Source organism: Falco punctatus (genome assembly GCF_963210335.1).
Source record: "Falco punctatus genome assembly, chromosome: 9".
NCBI classification, from domain to species: Eukaryota; Metazoa; Chordata; class Aves; order Falconiformes; family Falconidae; genus Falco; species Falco punctatus.
Window position 1 is genome coordinate 53,397,949 of NC_137589.1, and position 12,008 is coordinate 53,409,956.

Genomic DNA, 12,008 nt, shown 5'->3' on the forward strand with positions numbered 1-12,008 from the left:
CTGGCGAGGGGAGCCCCCGTGCTGGACCCCCGGCCCGCCGCGGTGGCGCAGTGACAGCAGGACAGCGCCAGCCCTGCGCCGTGCGGCTGCCCTGACCCCCACGCCCGGTGGGACCGGGGTCCCCAAAGCGGTGGCGCCGGCGCGGCCCCGCCCCCAGCCCATCGGCCCCGCCCTCCGGCGCGGGGCACGCCGGGAGCTGTAGTGCGGGCGGCGCGGGCGGCTGCCATGGCCCCCGGAACCGCGCTGTCCCCGGGCCCGGCCCCGGCCCTGGCCCTGGCGCTGCTGCTGGCGGCCGCCGCCCGCCCCGCCGCCGCCTCGGGCCTGTGGGCGCTGCGCTGCGGCTTCTCAGCGGACTGCGAGTGCGGCTTCGGGCCCGACTTGCGCGGTCAGCGGCGGCGGCGGCGGCGGGCCGGGGGCGGCGGGCCCGGTGGCGGCCCTGGGAAGGGGGGGGTGGGCGGTAGGTGCGGGGGGCGGGCAGCGGGGCCGCAGCCCCCTGCCCGCCTTCTCCAAGCGCCGGCTTGGCTTTGCTGCAGGGCTGGAGTGTGACCTGGCCACGAACGTGGTGGGGCAGCCGCTGGTGAGGCAGCAGGTGGTGCCGGCGGTGCGGGAGTTCCTGCAGAACCCGCATCCAGCGAAACCCCTGGTGATGTCCTTCCACGGCTCGACGGGAACAGGCAAGACCTACGTGAGCTCCATGCTCGTCCGCTACCTCTTCCAGGGGGGGCTGCAGAGCCCCTACGTGCACCAGTTCTCGCCAATAGTGCACTTCCCCCACGCCGAGCGGCTGGAGCAGTACAAGGTAAGGGGCGCCTCACCTGCACTGCTTCACTGGGGTGGGGGTTTGGTCCCTTCCATCTCGATGGGACGTACACATCTCGACATCTCAGTACACATGCATTCAGGCTGCTCCCTGAAGTGCGGTAGGAATAAAAGCTCTTTGTTTTACCCTCGGACAGACACGGCTGAACGAGTGGCTCCACGCGCTGGCTGAAGGATCCACTAGTAACTGTGATATACTCCTGCACTCAGTTATCACTTTCGTCTTCCCCACAGCAGTCCTTGCTCTCATTCCTTAAATATTTACACAGCCCTTTGAACACGCAAACAAAAGTGCTTTGCTTAGATGAAAGGCACTAAAATTCTCCCATCGCTTTCCAGACAGCTTGATGGCTGTGAAAAATCTGTATATTACTAGACTGTAATCCCCTCCTCACAGAGCAAGGGGCTCCCAAACAGCAGCTCTAGACTCTTAACCATGCCACTCTGTCTTCTTAAAGCTGAGAAAGGGAAGAAATGAAATGCAAAGGTTAGCTGCCAAACCCTCAGCAGAGCCGGGAATCGGTGCACTGGGCATTTGCTTTCTGGGTGTTTGGGGAGGGTATTTGTTGTGTCACATCCTTAGAAGAAATACTTCTGGAAAGATATAAGAGTTAATATTTGCCCCCAGACAACATGAGTGGGTTTGTGTGGGTTGGCATCCGCGGTGAAGTAACTTCAGCCATAGTAAAGAACCAGAGCTCTCCTGGCTCTGCACAAGCATGTGATCTTGCACCCAGGATGGGGGCTGGCAAAAAGCACTCAGTAGCTGGGATCCGTGTAGATACACAGTGAAAGAGAAGAACATGGGGAACTCCAGGAGTGTGAATCCTGTTCCAGTTCGCCGCCTCCTTCTTTAAATCTGCAATAAAAGATCTACAGTGGGCTAATAAAGCCAGCAACAGCCACTGTGCAAGACCCAGAAGAAAGGAGGCCCCCCAGTGCTGGCTGTTCCTGCTCTGAGCGGGCAGTGCTGTGTGGGGACAAGCTGCTTTCAGCACCTTCAAGGCTGAGCTGAGGCCTCTGCCTTTGCTCTGTGGCAGCTCAGACCTCCCTCGCCCCTCTTGGTATCTCGCTGCTTTACGGCTTGGTGGGTATTTTTCCTAGGAAAACCTGAAGCACTGGATCCAAGGGAACTTGACAAACTGTGGACGGTCGGCCTTTCTCTTTGAAGAGATGGACAAGATGCACCCGGGCCTGATCGACGTGATCATGCCATTCCTAGGACCCTCATGGGTTGTGTACGGGACCAACTACCGCAAAGCAATCTTCATCTTCATAAGGTAAGAGAGAGGCCCCTCTGTGGCATCATGGGGCCTTCCAGCACACTGCTTCTCATTTGAGTGGAGGTCATACAAGAGCACGCACTTGTTCTGCTTTTCCTTTGCTCAGCCTCTACAAACACCAAGAGATGCTATTTCATTGTGAATAGACAGACCTGTTAAATCTGAAAAAGTTCTCCCACCCCTTATTTGGGGTTATTTGGCTGCCTTTACAGGCATCATTTTAGGCCAGGCAGCTAGAGATCCTGGCTTGCACTCGTGTGGGCTGGAGGGTGATAGGTGCCACGTCTGTCCTGCAACACCATTTTCCCAGATAGGTGCCAAATAAACATCTCATTCTTCTGCAGCAACGCAGGAGGGGAGCTGATCAACAAAATGACGCTGGATCTCTGGCACGCCCACAAGGACCGGGAAGAGATCAGCATGCAGGACCTGGTACCGGCCATCTCCAAAGCCGTGTTTGAAAACCCTCAGAGTGAGTCCATGGAGCAGAGCCCGTCCTGCAGGGTCACAGCCCGGCAGAGGGAGCCAGGCCCGTTCCAGGCAGCCACCGACGCTGCCTGCCACCTCCCAGGCATCCAGAATGGGACAGGGGGTTTTGAGGGAAGGGAACTATGATCCCCTCATGGTTTCCTGGCAAGGCGAAGAAATAGTCCAGCCTTCCCAGCCAGAAGACCTGTTGCCACATTTAGGAAAGTTCTTTGGAGACAAGGTGTATTCACAGCTGGGGGATGGCAAACAGCACAGCATGCTAACTGGAAAGGCACAGAGACATGCTGATCCCCGCTGCCTGCCTGGTTCTCCTTGCTTTGCCCTTGTCACAGGGAGCAGAGCTTAAATTCTGATTAGTCAAGCTAAATCCCCCCATTCCTAGAGAACAAATCTACCAGGAGCGAAGGGGGAGTGACAACTGATGGGTTCAGCTATCTCCTTATACAAAACTGGAACAAATCTGTCTTCAGCGAAGTATTTTGGCTTTGCACAAAGAAGCTCTTTGAATTCCAGGGACTGCAGAGATTCTCTGAAGGTAAAACCTGTCTCTTCCTTTGCTTTTGCAGGTGGATTCTGGAAATCTGGGATCATTAATGACAGTCTCATTGATTTTGTTGTGCCCTTCCTTCCACTGAAGCACCACCATGTAAAGCAGTGTGTCATCAGTGAACTTGTCCAGCAAGGCCTTGAAGTACGTCCAGGCATTGTCCAGGAGGTGGCTGACAGCATCCCCTACTTCCCAGAAGAGGAGAAAATATTCTCATCAACAGGCTGCAAAACAGTCACGTCTCGGATCAGTTTTTTCTTCTAGTTGCTGGCGAGGCCCTTGCTCAGATCCATAGGGGATGTACATGGAGCTGTAAAGCAGCAGAGCCCAGGGCTGGCAGGATGAGCACTGGGAGCTTTGTGTTCCCTCTCGGCAGCACCGGTGCTCTCCTGCTGAACTCGTCTCTCCAGCCCTGAGGAGGTGGCTGCGGGACCAAGTGCAAGTGATGTGATTTGAAGCACTTTACTGATTGACCCTTGGCCAGGTGAGGGTGGATATGGCCAGCCCAGCGCACCACCCGATCCATGATGACAGCTCTCCCCTCTCCAGGCAGCTGTCCAACTATGTGATATCCAACACATTAAGATTCTGAGCCCACGGAAGAATATTTCTTTCCTACAGCATTTTAACAGGTTTTTTTTAAGTCTTTTTAAGCGTGACTGTGCCCCAGCTCCTTGGTGCTGGCTTGTGAACACCTTCAACATTGCAGCAAAGTTATTTTCAAGGAAGTTTTAGGGCCAATTTCTTTCCAGCTTCCTTTCACTGTGAATAGGTGCTGGTACGGACCAGCTTCACCATCAAGTGTAGGGGGGTGGGAGATGGCAATGGCTGATCTGCCAAAAACCCTTACCACCCCGGTCCATCTTTCCCCTAAAGTCCAAAAGATTTCCCCTGCAGCAAACCAGGGAAACAACAACAAAAAACTTCTCACTTTGTTTACCAGCTACAAATCATTTCAGTCCTACCTCCAGGGGAGCCCATGGTGCCACTAACAGTTGTGAAAATTGCTTTTACTCAGTGACGATTTCTACAGCAGGCTGAGAAATTGGTGCTATGAGCTGTTGAGCCTCTTCTGCATCCTTCTGCTGGCCAGACCTTGCAGGCTTTGGCTGGACCAGTGTCTGTTGAGCTTCTGGGGAGTGTCATTTATGACAGGGGACCTGGGGACATTTTAGAGAAGATTAGTGCTCTACACCACCAGGCATAGGGTGCACAGCAACACTGGCCTTTGACCAGGTTTTAATCTCCTCTGTGCAGTCAGTTATGAGAGAACAGGTCAGAGGAACCTGAACTCTTAAGAACAAACTGCCTGAGGGATGGGTGCAGGGATTCTTCCCAGAGCTCCCAGTGCTCTGCTCAGGCCCTGTGCTGAAGTGAGCTTCCAGCACTTGGGACCGTTCCAGCACTGGGGCCAAAGCTTTGTGGACAGCAGTTTTAGATATCACTCAGATGCTGCCCAGGAGCTGGCCCACAGTTAGACCCAAAAATTCTGCCTCTTCCAAAAGTGTTTTGCATTTCTAATTGTAAAATAAATCTTTTATTAAATAAATGGTTGGGGAACCATCTTTACTTTGATTCCTGACTGCAGTTAGTATGGAAGGACTTGGAAGATTTGCAGTTGCATGCAGCTGCCTGATGCAATGGGACTTTGGGGATTTAGCGTCACGGAGCTGTTCTCCAATGAGGTAACTGGAAACAAGACAGCGGCCTTTACCCAGGAAGGAGGCAAAACAGCAGTAGCTGGACCCAGCATCCTCTGCAGAGGAGCCAGCGTGGGTCCAGGAAGGCCACTGGGTCTCTCTGCCCTAGCAGCACTTTTCCCCCACTGCAGAGCACATCCCTGTGTCCCAAGGCCACGTGTCAGGGTGAGTGCAAGCACAGCAGGAGGTGAGAGATGCATCACCTCCTTCCCAGGGACAGTCGCTCTGTGAACCTGCTTGGTGGCCCCACGCACATGGAGCTGAGAGCCGAGGCAAGGTGCCAGGTGGGTGCCATGGCAGACAAGCCGCTTCTGCAGCAGCTATTGCTGCCGCTCTGCATGCTGGCTGGGTGCGAGATGCAAGCCTGCAGACCCTGCCACGGCACCCCAGGATTGCTCACCCCAGTCGCTGTCCCTCGTGTGCAGCGCTGCGCCCTCAGACACCTGTTCCTTCCAATGGTCCTCTAGTGCCATCGGCAGCCTGGGGACAAGTGCCAGTGCAAAGGCAATGCTACAGGCCTGCACCAACCCCCCAAAGCGATCCTTTATCTAGGAGGGCTGCGTGACATACCTGCTTGGAACAGGGTTCCAAGGCCAAGCACAGACATTCAGCAACCCACTGTCACCTTTTAGGAACAGAAAGGGCTAAAACCCAGTTTTGTCAGCATGAGCACTTCAGCAGCGAGCTCCAAAACATGACACTGTGCTCCAGAGCAAATAAAACCCTCTCACTGAGTATCTGAGTAACCCCCACTCTTTGGGGCACGCAGCACTAGTGGGCTAACACCCAAGACAAACTACCCCCAGCACATACCTATTGCTGCTATCACAGCAGGCAACATCAGCTGAAATGGCGAGTTCTGGGTGGGCTCTGAAGCATTTTCTCCAAGGTGAAGGGCAAGGTGTCCTGTATCGCTCCTTGGGGCAGCACTGACAGTCTTTCTTGCAAAGCGGCAGCATACATGGGAAAGGATGTGCAGTGGTGACAAGGTGAGACCTGGATCTCCTCCATGGCAAAACTGTTCCCCACAGTGAGCTCTGAGCACTGAGGCACAGAGTTTCCACCACCACAGCCAAACACCCACCTTGTGCTGCCAGCAAAGGCCCCGTCAGCCCCACCAGGACCTGCGCCAGCAGGGAGCCTGGGTTTCACCTCAAACCAAACCCAGATTAATCAAGCCATGCAGCTGCCCTGAGCGGTGCCATGCTGGGCGATGGCTGTGTGAAGATGTTCCCCTTACCGCAGCCACACACAGAAGAGGGCTCCAGCCCTCAGTTAGGGTCAAAGCAACAGGGAAATGAAAATAAGGAGGAAAGAGACCTGCCCAGTGGCTCTGGCACAAGGCTGTTTAAAGAGCCAGGCTATAACCCTCACTGCTTGGCTTGGACCCACACTCTGGCAGGACCCCTGACCCCAGTCCCTCATCCTTGATCAGCTGCTGGCCCCTGATGAAGAAATAAAACTCCAGGCTTGCCTCAAACTGCATGAGGGGTAGGCGCAGGGAGTGCAGTCGAGGAGACAAGCTGAGAACATCACCCATGGCCTGAGGAGGGCATCGGGGAGCAGCGCAGCACCTCGCTGTCCCTGGGGTCGAGCCACAGGCTTAGGGTGGGCATCCTCCCCAGGCACAGGCAGGCCCTGGCCCGGCACAGGTAGTACAGTGGTTTGTGGGGGCAGCCACGGAGAACTGAGCTTCTTCCTGCTGGTACTGCCTGCGAGGGGCCAGGAGCAAGCACGCTGGGCAGCCTGGGTCACCACCAGCCCTGGGGCAGCCTGCACCTTGCCACCAAATCCTGCTGTCCCTACTCACGCAGTGCTGCTGCAACCCATCTCTGCTCAGCACAGTCCCACGGGCTCAGCTCCAGCGCCTGCTGGTAATCTGCTAGTGCATAGGCCAGCTCCCGCGGGCGAAGGAACCCCTCTGCGCTGAGGCAGCGTCAGCGTCTCAGTTAAATGAGAGCGGCTAGGGGCTGGCTGCCACCGCCGGGCTTTGTCTGGAGCTCTCCATGCCAGTAGGAAACATGCACCGCGCGTGTCCGGCCCACCCCTGCCACAAAGATTTCAGCATCATTAGCCAAAAGCTCTGAGCTCTGCCGGGCGGGAGATACAGCCCAGTCTGGAAGAGAGCAGCCATTCCCAACCTCACAGGGAGGGAGCCAAACCACCAGTGGTAAATCCCAGCCCCTGGTGCCCTCCCCACTGCTGAAACACTCCAGGCAGGCACGACTGTGAACTGGAGTCAGGACCACAGGAGAACTCAGGGGCCCTATTTCCCATTTCAGTCGCTACTCCCCAAAGCACAGGGCCTCCCCCAGCACACACTCAATGCCTGAGTGCAGACACTGCTGGGTGACACCTCAGCCCTCACCCTGGGAACCCACTGTGATTCCCAGCCCAGCTGCTTGCCTCCTCTGCTGACACAGAGCCCCTTCTCCCTCCTCTCATCCTGCAGAACCTTGCCAAGGAGCAGCACAGCCTCATCAGATCAGCCCAGGCTGTAGCAGTGCACAGCACAGTTGTTGTAGGCAAGTGCCAGCTGCCACCAAGCCTCCAGGGCTGCTGGGCCCCCTGGAGCACCCAGCTCCCTTGCCCTGGCTAAGTCCTTGCAGGCTGCACTGAAGTTCTTGAGCCATTGGAGGAGAGTCCCCCGGGACACATGGACAGACACAGGAGAGCTCACAGGCCAATGGGGCCACCCAGCCATGGTGACCCTCTCGCTACCTGAGGGTGAAGAATTTGGTGGCCAAGGGGTCACTCTCAACGGCAAAGCTTATCTTCTTGAGCAGGGTCCCACACGGGGCCTTGGCCTCCTGGACTTGTCTCAGCAGCCTCCACCTCAGGACCTGGGTGGCTCCATGCTGTGGCTCCAGCTCCAGAGCCTGTCAGATGTCCTGGTGACACAGGGCCAGCTGCCTGGAGAAGCCAGGTAGCCTCAGAGCGTGGCCACTTCCCAGCACATCCCCAGTGCCAGGAGGGGCAGCAGGACCCCTCAGGGACCAGAGCAGCTGTACCTGCCCGAATCATTCGTAGGAAGCACGAAGCACACACAGATCAAGGTTCCTTGCATCCTCCTCCAGGTCTCTGCTGAGCATCTGAGGGCACTCCGGGAACTTGTTGAGAGCTGCAAGACACATAATGCTGTAAGAGGAGACGGGCAAGGCTGGAGGCAGCCCATGGCAGGGCCAGCCCAGCTGGACAGCCTAGCACTGCCCTGGCTTTATCTCCTGTGGCAAAACACCCTGTGATGAGGCTGCAGCTCGGCTGCCTGTGTGAAGGCCTTCAGGGCCTTGCAGTAGAGCTCCTGGTCAAGCAGACATTGGTCCTGCAGGGAAGCCCTGTCTGCCTGGCCACAAGCTGGGTCTGCAGACAGGGGGAAGGGAGCAGTGGCTGACCTGCAGGTCAAGTACGAGCGCCAGATGAGCCAGGCTGGGCTGCTCCTGTGCAGGCACCAGTGTGAGCACCTTCCAGAAGTTCAGCAATGAAGTCACAGAGCTGGAGGAACACCTCTGCCCACTGCTCATACAGCTCTGCCTGCACCACCAAGATCCCTCAGCCCACGCTGGCCCAGCCCAGCCCTGGTCAAACTAACCCGGATCAGCCTGGCAAGAGACTAACAGCATCCTACAGCCATATGCCAGCACGAGAGCCAGACTTAAAGATGCTGCCTCCCTTCTCCGGCTCCCAGCCTGGTGTACCCCAGCCCTCTGGGGACCCTTCACCCTCTGTGAATCCAGGCTGATAGCTTTCAAAGAGCAGATGACGGCATTCTCCCACCAGCCATGGGAGAGGTCCAGCACCTTCTGCCAGCAGTGGAAAAGAGCTGCGAGTGAAGGCCGGTGCCATGCTACCGGACTGGGGGACTGTCACACAGCCCTGGAATGAAGCTCTGCTCCGCTGGCAGGGCCAGGAGCCACCCAGGGCTGGAGGGCGGCTGGGGGAAGGTGAGGGATCATGTATCCCCAACCCCAGCCATGCCTAAAGGCTAAGGATAGCGTTGAGCGGTAACATAACATAAAGCACGGGCCCGAAGACACTCCGCAGGGACCCTCTCCCGGCTCTCCGCAGCTGTTCCCCCGGCACCGCCCGGCCAAGCGGCCGCCATCCCGCTCCGGCCTGAGGGGCCGCCCCCAGGCCGCGGCCCACAGTGCCCCCACAGGGGGCCGCCACAGCTCGCCCAGCTGCACGTCCCGCTCCCCGCCGCAGCCGCCCCTCCGCGCCGGCGCTGGGGCCTGGGCCGGCCGAGCCGCGGGCCTTTACCGCAGCGGCGGGCACGGCCCCGGCGAGGGCGGAGCGCGTTCAGCCCCACGCCACCGCCCCGGAGCCGCCCGCCCGCGAGCAAGATGGCGGCGCTGCCCATGAGCAAGATGGCGGCGGGGGCGAGGCGAGGCGGCGCCGGGCCATTGGCGGCGCGCGGCCGTGACGTCCCGGGGGAAGGGAGCGCGCGGCGCGATGCTGGCGGCGGAGCTGGCGGGGCGCGCGCGGCTGCTCGTCAGCCCGGGGGGGCCGCGCGTCATGGTGGGGCGGGGCCGGGGCCTCCGCGCGCAGAGGGGCGGGGGGAGGGGAGGGGAGAGCGGGGCAGGGGGCGGGCGGGGGGATATGGGGCCTGAGGGGACCAGGCTGTGAGGGGGGCACCGGGGAGACCGGGGCCGGGGGGGACCGGGGCTGTGAGGGGGGCACCGGGGAGAGCGGGGCTGGGGGGGACCGGGGGTGTGGTGGGGGCGGCGGGGAGAGCGGGGCCGGGGGGAGGGTCGGGGCGGCGAGGGGGGCACCGGGGAGAGCGGGGCTGGGGGGGACCGGGGGTGTGGAGGGGGCAGCGGGGAGATTGGGGCGAGTGGGGGCCAGGGTGGCGAGGGGGGCACTGGGGAGATTGGGGCTGGGGGGGTGTCGGGGCGGTGAGCGGGGCACCGGGGAGATGGGGGCTGGGGGGGACCGGGGGTGTGGGGGGGGCAGCGGGGAGATTGGGGCTGGGGGAGCCCAGCCAGCTGCGGGGAGCGGGGGGGTTGGATCCGAGGGAATGGAGGCTGCGGGGTCGGGTCAGTGAGGGGTGGGCCTGGGGGGTGCTGGGGGCGCGGGTTAGGCCCGTGGAGGGGCTGGGGGCCTCATGGCAGCCCAGCAGAGCTCTGGTGACGCCCGGCGGGCAGGTGGCCGGCCTGGGCAACTACGGGCTGTGGGGGACGCGGCACAGCACGGGCATGGCGGTGCTGGACCGGCTGGCCCGGCAGCTGGCGGTGGCCGAGGGCTGGCGGGTGGACAGGCGGTGCTGCTCCGACATCGCCCTGGCTGCAGCCCACGGCCTGGAGCTGGTGCTGCTCAAGCCACGGAGGCTCATGAACCTCAACGGGCTCAGTGTCGCCAGTGCCGGTGAGCAGCTCGGTCACCCCCGAAACCTGCCGTGCCACCAGGCCTGTGGCAGCCCTGCTGTCCCCCTGCAGCCCCGCTCCGCAGGGTCAGGGCCTGGTGAGTCTGCCTCCCCCTGCTTTCTCGGGTTGTATTTCTGTTTCCAAAGCTGAGATCTACAGCCTCCGCCCAGAAGACATTTACCTGGTTCACGATGACCTGGACAAGGCCCTGGGCGAGGTGGCCATCAAACTGGGAGGCAGTGCGAGGTACGGGGCGGCCCCAGCTCTGGTTGCACAGCTGTTTTGAGGCTTTGTCATGCCCTTACAGGCACATGGGCCATTCCTGGCCCCATCCCACCATCCTGCTGGTGTTTTCAGCACCAGCACCAGCCCTGGGCTTGATCCCAGTTGCAGAGGCAACAGCTGGCTGTTTGGGCAGTCTCCCAGTTACTGCACTGGCAGGAAGGGCAGGGAGCCTCCTGGAAGCGGCTGCGAGCTGGATCCAGCCCATCGGCTGCACTGCATGGGCTTTTTATAGCACTCTGCCTGCCCCAGTGCCAGCTCCTGTCAGCCTTGAGACATTTAACCTAGGAAATCTTCCACTGCGGGATGGGGCAGGGATGGTACTGGGCCATAGTGCTCAGTCACACATGCACCAGCAGCAGCAAGAGCTGAGTGCACAGAACGTGCTATCCCAGCCCTGCTTCCCTCGTCCCTCCACAGCTGCTTGCAGCCCCAGGGGCTAGATGTTCCTGCAGAGCCAGGGCACAGCGCCTGCGGTCCCTGGCTGGGACCACATTCCCAAGTCCCTGCAGTGAGAGACCCCGAGCCTATACCGTATGTGTAAGGGGGTGTCTCTTACAGACTAACGGTGGATTTTCTCCTTCTTTCCCAAGGGGACACAACGGGGTCCGATCCTGCATCAGTGCTTTGCACTCCAATGTGAGTGGGCCTCAGTGGAAGGGGATCAATCCTGCCCCTACCTCAATGCATGGCTTGTCAGCCCCCTGCTCCCATTCTTCTTACTCTCCTCGGACAAGCCCCTGCTCCCTTTCTTCTTCCCCCTTTTCTCCTTCCCCTCCTTCCCTCTGCTTCCCTGAGGGCTGATGTCGGTTTGGCCGCCATGGAGGACATGGAAACAATTAGCTCAAGCGTCTCTGCCAGGCCTGGCAGGAGCCTGGGATCTTAGCACAGCCCAGCAAAACTGTTTTCCAAAATCATGTTTCTTGGAGCAAGCACTCAAAACCACCTGGAAAACACGAGGGGCTGGCTCTCTCACCGCCCAGCCCCACTCACAGCACTGTCCCCTTGCCTCAACTCTTATCTCAGCCCAGCCCTTTAGGTAAAGCTGCTCCAGCTCTCCTTCTTCTGCCTCCCCAGGAGATGACCCGGCTTAGGGTTGGCATTGGGCGGCCAGAAGGTGAAGTGACAGTGTCCAGCTATGTCCTGGCTCCATTCAGCGCTGAGGAGCAGGAGAGGCTGAAGCAGGTCCTGGCCCAGGCAGCCACCTGCCTGCTGGAGCACATCCAGCAGAGGAGAGCGCTTGCAGGGGAAGGGGGGGACAGGGGCTGACGCGAACCCCTGGGGACCCACATGGCCAATGGACAGGGTGCTGCGGACTCTCCGGGATGACCATGGCGCGGAGCACAGCTGGTCCTGCTGGGCAGCCCCCATCTGTCCCCACACAGAAGCGAGCAGCTCCTGTCCCGCTCAGGCCCCTGCGGTGGCTTCATATGGCAGTTTGGCACAGAAATGAAATAAACCGTCACGCTTGGCTCTGCCCTGCTTCTGCCCCTGTCCCCCACACCGCTGGCTGAACTCGGGCAGTCAG

General features: G+C 59.8%; 2 protein-coding genes and 1 long non-coding RNA gene across 4 annotated transcripts; 2 read left to right on the forward strand and 1 right to left on the reverse strand.

The window, feature by feature from the left end:
* Window positions 1-134: 134 nt before the first annotated feature.
* Window positions 135-4,707, forward strand: TOR2A (torsin family 2 member A). Its single transcript, XM_080401030.1, has 5 exons — window positions 135-385; window positions 534-799; window positions 1,924-2,099; window positions 2,447-2,574; window positions 3,158-4,707. The coding sequence occupies exons 1-5, from the start codon at window positions 226-228 to the stop codon at window positions 3,400-3,402; spliced, it is 975 nt and encodes a 324-aa protein (XP_080257156.1). The 5' UTR covers window positions 135-225; the 3' UTR covers window positions 3,403-4,707.
* Window positions 4,172-8,917, reverse strand: LOC308069181. The gene is made up of 3 exons (XR_013930309.1): window positions 7,850-8,917; window positions 5,652-7,751; window positions 4,172-4,298 (listed from the first exon to the last, which is right to left on the reverse strand). It is a non-coding gene; the product is annotated as an uncharacterized lncRNA (long non-coding RNA).
* Window positions 8,918-9,102: 185 nt separating this feature from the next.
* Window positions 9,103-11,951, forward strand: PTRH1 (peptidyl-tRNA hydrolase 1 homolog). 2 transcript variants are annotated; one of them, XM_080401033.1, is made up of 5 exons: window positions 9,103-9,353; window positions 9,980-10,199; window positions 10,358-10,444; window positions 11,074-11,119; window positions 11,558-11,951. In XM_080401033.1, exons 1-5 carry the CDS (start codon window positions 9,179-9,181, stop codon window positions 11,747-11,749), a joined length of 720 nt encoding a protein of 239 aa, XP_080257159.1. In that variant the 5' UTR covers window positions 9,103-9,178; the 3' UTR covers window positions 11,750-11,951. The 2 variants fall into 2 exon arrangements, with proteins under 2 accessions (XP_080257159.1, XP_080257160.1); XM_080401034.1 differs by having other exon boundaries at window positions 9,161-9,353; window positions 10,345-10,444.
* Window positions 11,952-12,008: the final 57 nt, after the last annotated feature.

Excerpts from the sequence above, each read along its gene's own strand:
- TOR2A (XM_080401030.1), top strand. The coding sequence starts at position 226 with ATGGCCCCCGGAACCGCGCTGTCCCCGGGCCCGGCCCCGGCCCTGGCC. Across the intron at positions 800-1,923 it reads AGCGGCTGGAGCAGTACAAG|GAAAACCTGAAGCACTGGAT; the intron begins GTAAGGGGCGCC and ends TATTTTTCCTAG. Across the intron at positions 2,575-3,157 it reads CGTGTTTGAAAACCCTCAGA|GTGGATTCTGGAAATCTGGG; the intron begins GTGAGTCCATGG and ends TTGCTTTTGCAG.
- PTRH1 (XM_080401033.1), top strand. The coding sequence starts at position 9,179 with ATGGCGGCGCTGCCCATGAGCAAGATGGCGGCGGGGGCGAGGCGAGGC. Across the intron at positions 9,354-9,979 it reads CGGGGGGGCCGCGCGTCATG|GTGGCCGGCCTGGGCAACTA; the intron begins GTGGGGCGGGGC and ends CCCGGCGGGCAG. Across the intron at positions 10,445-11,073 it reads AAACTGGGAGGCAGTGCGAG|GGGACACAACGGGGTCCGAT; the intron begins GTACGGGGCGGC and ends TTCTTTCCCAAG.